The sequence below is a fragment of the Dreissena polymorpha genome, chromosome 2 (genome assembly GCF_020536995.1).
Source record: "Dreissena polymorpha isolate Duluth1 chromosome 2, UMN_Dpol_1.0, whole genome shotgun sequence".
Taxonomy (NCBI): Eukaryota; Metazoa; Mollusca; class Bivalvia; order Myida; family Dreissenidae; genus Dreissena; species Dreissena polymorpha.
Window position 1 is genome coordinate 111,931,735 of NC_068356.1, and position 6,950 is coordinate 111,938,684.

The following is a 6,950-nucleotide window of genomic DNA, read 5'->3' on the forward strand; positions in this document are numbered from 1 at the left end:
TTGGTAATCTATCCTTATGTATATTTCTGTCAGACAAGTATGAATCATGAAGTAAAATGTTTAAATTAGGACAAGAATTTGAATTTTAAGAAGAATGGATTTATACTTGCCTGACATACTTTCACCCACTTCACAAATACGTATTTTCGGTGATGATTTGCCTAAATGAAACTGACGAACGGGGTTTATACATGGTATATAAAAGGTGTTTTGATCACGTGATAATGCGAGAGATCACGTTCTGGCTATTTTTAGCGGATTGTTGATGTTTAATCGGGAATAATATGTATATATCTGTCAGGCAAGTATACATCCATTCTTAATATTTAAATTCTTGTCAAAATTTAATAATTTGAACTGATCCGACTTGTTGAAGAAATGTTTACACATCGAGGCTTGTCAAGCCGCGTAAGCCTTTCTGAGACGAGTCGGGTAAACTCAAGTTTGCATAGACACTTACATAGTACTCTAGTTATCCTACACTATAAATAAATATCGTTGTTGAACATTGAAAATAATAGCAATATTGGGCCTAAAACATATTAAATTTACCTAATCGAACATTGCGTAGTAATATCAAAATAATGTGCGACTTTTCCGGTCATGAAACATAGTCATTATGCCAAAGCAGAGTAAAAAAACACAAATCGAGATTTTGATCGATTCAAATTTAATTATCATTCATAATGTAACAAAATCAAGTAGAACACAGAATGATTCATTCACACTTATGTTCTTGTTTCACTGAAACAAAAGACCAAAAACAAAGATGGCTGCCGTTTTAAACTTACACAATGTGTACCATTATTTTAAGGTAAAGAATGCTGCGGTATTTTTCCCCGCCGATATGGTTTATTCGAGTATATAAACAACCCTTCTTTGGACAAACATAACTAACTGCCGTAATTGGTATATAAAAGTCGAAACTCTATTATCTTATGGTCTTCTTACCATAAGTTGTGTATGACTATAAATCACCATGTTATTTTTATGCCCCCTTTCGAAGAAAAGGGGGTATATAGTTTTCGCACTGTCCGTCAGTCTCTCTGTCTGTCTGTTAGTCTGTCAGTCTGTCACACTTTTCGTGTCCGCTCTCTAATTTAAATAGTTTTCATCCGATCTTTACGAAACTTGGTCAGAAGTTGTATCTATACAATATCTAGGTCAAGTTCGAATATTGGTCATGCCGGGTCAAAAACTAGGTCACGGGGTCGAAAAAACAAATCCGATGGAAGTAATAAGCTTTAAATGGACATAATAATCTGACCTGCCAAATTATATATTTTGTTAAATAAATAAAAGCGGCGCAGTAGGCGGCATTGTGTTTCTGACAAACACATGGTGGTAAAAGGTCAAGGTCAAGGTCATCCTTCAAGGTCTAAGGTCAAAAATACAAATCCAAGGGAAGTAATAAGCTTTAAAGGGATATAATTTATTCAATATTGAACATAGCAACTTGATATTTGGCATGCATGTCTATCTCATGGAGCTGTTTCAATAACTTTAGTAAATTCTTCTTATTTTTACATTTGATTCACTGAAGTTTTCTTATCTCCATAAATTGTGTTCTTTTGATTAAGTTAGACCTATTTTCTAAACTAGATTTTTGAAGCAACTTCTAGACTTACAGTAACTATTATTTATATCAGTTTTTTTTTTACAGATTGTGAACTTCTTTTTACATTCATTAAGGTATTTGCTGTATTTTGTTCATTTTTGTAACGATACTTAGATTCTTTAGACTTGGCTTATACCTGTTCTTAGTTCTCTGTCATTGTTCTTCATTTTCCGAGGTCTTGGAATAAAAATGAGTTATTTTCGTTAAATTTCGAAAAATTTCGTATTTTCGATTGAATAACTTTTTCAATCATTGTGAGATTAAAAATCATTTGGCACATTTGGTCACCATCATTGGACGGTGAGTCGCACGAAAGAATCGCATCACTATCTCCAAGGTCAAAGTCGCCACGACTAAAAATAGATTTATTATGAAACAAAGGGACTTAATTTTGTTTGTTCAGTTCAAAAGTTCAGTTTGAGGTGTCTCCCTTTATCAGACTTTTTTTCACAATGAAAACCTTGTTTTGTGACAATTTCGTCCCTTGTCTTTATATGTATATAGTGAAAACATGTGGACAGTCTAGAAGACACATTTTTTGCCCAATCTTCACGAAGTTTTGACATATCTTGGAAGAGTTCAAAGATGGTTAAGGTCAGTTTAAAAAATATGGCCGCAAGGGGGCCATTTGTTGTTCATTCTTCATGAAACTTGGTTAGAACATTTGCTCCATTGATATCTTGGACTGCAAAGAACAGGTCATTTCTTTTTATCTCATGTGAGCGACTCTGGGCCTTTCAGGCCCTCTTGTTTATTTGTTTTCGAATTTGTATATTTTGTCAAAAATCATAAGTTTTGTACAGGGAATTTTAATCATGAAATTATATTCTTAGTGAGATAGGTATCCGATATTCCGACAATATTCATTTAATGTAAGCGTTGCCTGCTTACATCAATTGTTTTAAAATGAAAAACCAGGATGGCGATGAATAAATGTATACCAGTAGTGTATGTTGCTTGCAGATTTTCAACCGGTCATGGAAGCAAACAAAACTAAAAAGGCTTGCTCAGCTTGTATTAACCTTTCGTCAACTCTTCGTATAAATTTAAGTATACTGTGACGCTAACATATTATTCTCTATCAATGCATGTTCGTTGAATTCCATCACACTTAGATTTCTAGCTGCCTCGTAATACTTCGTCAATATGGCTAACATTAATACGCCCGTGTTAGTATTTCAGTACAAATCCGGAGCAGTCTTTAACGCTAACAACTCCAGCGGCCTTGTCATGGAACATTAACATAGCTCTACGTAATTAATTCCCTGTTACTTGTTCAATGCATTTCCGTAGAAGACAGTCACACTAAAAACTAAGTGGCCTCGTAATTATGCATATCGACTTATCTTCGTGTCTCTAACTTCTTTTAATATCTCACTGAATGTCTGTAGAAGTCTATCACACTTAAAACTCAAGAAGCCTCGTAATCAAGCATATTTATCTCTACAAAACTCCATCGCAATTACAATTTCAGTGCAACAGTGCATTTGCGTAGCAGTCTACCACACTTAAAACTGTTGCAGCCTCGTTATAGCGCATGTTGACAGCTCTATATAGCTCCACCTCTGTAACTATATCAGTATATGTTTGTAGCAGTCCATCACACTAAAAACTCAAGCGGTCTCCTTATTGAGCATATTGGCGTAATCTACGTGACTCCACCCCTGTTACTATTTCAGTACATAAGCATTGAAGTACATCACATTAACGACTCAAACGGCCTCGTCTTAGTGCATAATGATGGGTGGAAGCTAGTCTATTCAGGAGATACGACTCCGCTTTATCATGGTGGCTTCAATAAATATGGTTAGTGTCAGTTTCTAGTAGAACTTTTGAATTTGTCATGAAGGTAATAACTTACATATATAACAAGCATATTTGTTTTAAATGGATATTTACGTTTTGGAATATGTGCCGTGCAACTGTTTGTTGTTTAAACAGACAAAATGAATTATCCTTTGGATACAATTATCGTCAGTATTTTGTGAACATTTATTGTAATATAAAATGAAAAAGCATCAGACGGCCTACACGGAAATTGAAATAAGAAAACCAATATTTCATAATAAAAGTTGTAAGTATGAGTATTTGAGTTACAACTTCTATTAATCTATAGTAATTCGGGAGGCCTATAGTGACTACTATGTCCGTCCGCATACCCATCATCCGCATGGATATTTAAATGAAACTAATCGTAAAAACGTAGCGGAGGTAATATAAAATCATGAATATTGTAATGGATGTCTTACTTCCTAATTTAAACTGTTGTCTGATTCCATAATTTCATTGCACGGAACCATGTATGCTTATTAATTAATTTCATTTATACAACCACGTCTGGTGGAATATTGCAGGGAAAGACTGTGATATATTGATACACGAAGCCACAAACCTTCCGGCCGAGCAGGAATTAGCGAGAGACAACTTTCATAGGTAATGCAGTATTCCCACGTGATGTCTGGTGACTTATGAATCGTACGGCTTCACCGGCGTTAGACTTTCAAATTTAAGGTCTTCATTTAATAAATGTGTTGTCCTCTCAAATAATGCAATGCCTTGCATGTCAATTGCCATATTGATATTATATAGATTGCAAAAGCTTTTAGAATATTTAACATTGAGTGGATTGTGTCGGGTCGCCGTTAACATCATTAATCCATATATGACGTATTTCTGTGGACAAACTAATTAAGCAGTCTACACTAGTCTTATTTGAACTAATAATCAAAAGGGCATAACTTATTTACGACATTGTTTTTGCGAACTACGCACAGAAAAAATTTCATCGTATTTTATGAGCATAGTTATTTTGGTTGATCTTCATTTTGTGTCACCCATTCCTGCCATACTCATTCAAACCTTAAAAACAATTCTTTAAACAATAGGGTGTCTTTAACTTTATAATATGAGCTGCACTCGAGGAAAAGGGGGTTTAAAAGGTGTGTGTAAAGTGTTGCCGAAGATAAGCCTGTTCAGTGTGCACAGGCTAAACATGGGGAACAATTTCCGCCCTTACTGAAATTTCACTAAGAAGAGACTTCCTTTAAATGGTGAATTCCATAAAAGCAGAAAGTGTCGTTCCTGAATAGCCTGTGCAGACTGTAGAGGCTAATCTCGGACGACGCTTAAAGCATATCTATAAAGCCAATTTTTCACAAAACAAGGCTCATAAAACTTATTCCACATATTCAGCACCGTGACCGAGGCCATTCAAGTCGGTAAAGCGATGAATGCCAAGTACACGCTGCTGACCCACTTTAGTGGCAAGATGACAAACATGCCTCTACTGAACGAAAGTTTCACCAGGGATGTCGGTTATGCGTTCGACATGATGCAGGTAGCGATTTTGTGCACTGTTGATTCCATTAGAAGGATACGATTTCTTTTTATATTACATCGTCTTTCTGATAGCAGTGAAAACTCTGAACTACAGCTGTTTTAATTTGTTTCCTGGAACTTGGTTCTGTTTTGTTTCATCTGTTGGTGTTTATTTTATATGCAAGGGGAATTTCAATTGTATAAGCATTAGTCCGTTTGTTTATTCGCGGATTATACAGTAACTTCCAATCTCCAGTTTTCGACATAAGAACTATAATACACGTTTGGTAAATAAATAATTGTTTAGATTTTACCAGTTACATTTTGAAATTATCGTTACATATTTTTAAAATTAACTCGTTATAACTTCACTCGATTCTGAAAAACCGTACTATCATTTTTTTGTCAGCAAGATAATGTCACCATTCAGTTTCAACGATTAGATAAAAACTACGGATCAAAGTTCAGAAAAAGATTTGTGAAAACGCTTGTTGCTTCTATGCCATCTATTTATTCCAGGTTCGGCCCAATCAACTTCATCTCCTGTACCACATGACACCAGTCTTTGAAAGTATCTATGGCCCCGGCGTGTCATTAATCAATTTAGAAACGAAAGAGAACGATAGAATTGGGCGCGTGAGGAAAATGCCCGTATTTAGTCAAGGCATAGGCAACAATGACGACTTCCGGTCGTCAAGAGATTCGGATAATTGGAAGAAAAGCAAACTTAAACAGCGGCTAGAAAACTTGGAAGATAAACAAAATAGCGGCGGATAAATTACTTCGCTTATGCGTTTGTTAAGAATTTGTATTTTTTAACTGGCGGCTGATTTGCATCTGTATACGTATGCTGTGGTTGAAAAAAAAGCTTAAAAGTACTGAATCGATCGAAAAGAAAATATTTAACTTTGTTCATCATTTATTTAAATTTATTTTTTGCAATCAACCACGACTTCAGATTTGTTGTGTGTGCAGCGGTTGACATGCAACGAGTTTCAATTAAAAAATATAAATGACCGGAATACGCACGCAGTTTTTTTTAGTCTGATGCATATTTCTTTATTTTCGTTTAATTTTACATAATAATTGGTATGATGCTAGTTAACGCTACCTGTACGCTCATTTTGAAAGAATCGCATTAGGCGTGTATACCTATTAAACAAAACGATTTTCAGAGATAGTATTTAGAAGATATTTTTTCATTAATTCTTTCAGAATTATTTCAATTTGAGAGAAATAAATGTAATGCCATTTGTTTTTGGGTACCAAATAGAAAACAACAACAACAATAACAAATAAGACACGGGTCAACAGATGCGGGGTATTATGACTCCAGTAAATGCGGGCAATGAATTTTGATCAACGTCTGTGATGGTTGCTGCTACATTAGTAAGTGTGAAATATGTATACACACCATGACCATAAGATGAAACAAATATCAAATAGGTTTTGAACATATTTAAGAGAATATACAGGTAATAACTTGACAGGGTTTCGATTCACAGCCCTAATTTTATGTTTGCACACTTCTTGGCTGATTGTGGTCGACGTTAATCACCTTTTATTAAAACAGATCGACGTTCCCTCGTTTCTTAAACCGACACGGTAAGATTTATAAATGGGATCAAAATTGATCCTAGTGAATTCTCGTAGATATATTAACGGAGCCGATCGTTTAAACAATCGATGATGTATACACGGGGAAATTTATTTAAACATGTTCACAGAATCATGTAAATGTGTTTGCATACGAGCTGTTTACCGGATAAACAATATTCCGCCAAAGATAGTAGTCTATAATGGATTGCTAATGGCGTTCGGTCTGGCGGTAGACAATCCTGGTTTTTGAATCTTTAAATTTAGTAGTTTTTATGCCCGCGGTAGGATGGCATATAGCAGCTGAACTGTGCGTCTGTCAGTCTGTCCATCCGAAAAAATCAACATTGCCCGTAACTTTTGCAATATTGAAGATAGCAACTTGATATTTGGCATGCATGTGTATCTCATGGAGCTG

At 35.2% G+C, this 6,950-nt stretch overlaps 1 protein-coding gene across 5 annotated transcripts in view; it reads left to right on the forward strand.

The window, feature by feature from the left end:
• LOC127868522 (ribonuclease Z, mitochondrial-like) overlaps positions 1-5,960 on the forward strand; it is a 41,055-nt gene extending 35,095 nt beyond the window's left edge. For 3 of the 5 annotated variants that reach the window (XR_008044160.1, XR_008044161.1, XR_008044159.1), the window contains 2 exons: positions 3,298-3,424; positions 3,973-3,994. Coding sequence is in view for 2 of the 5 variants with exons in the window: in XM_052410364.1 (XP_052266324.1) it covers positions 3,298-3,424; positions 3,973-4,051; positions 4,811-4,955; positions 5,456-5,713 (609 nt within the window). In the remaining 3 variants the exon portion in view is untranslated. Of the gene's footprint in view, positions 1-3,297; positions 3,425-3,972; positions 4,052-4,810; positions 4,956-5,455 lie in introns of those variants that run through there. The other 2 variants (XM_052410364.1, XM_052410366.1) reach the window with 1 other exon arrangement.
• Positions 5,961-6,950: the final 990 nt, after the last annotated feature.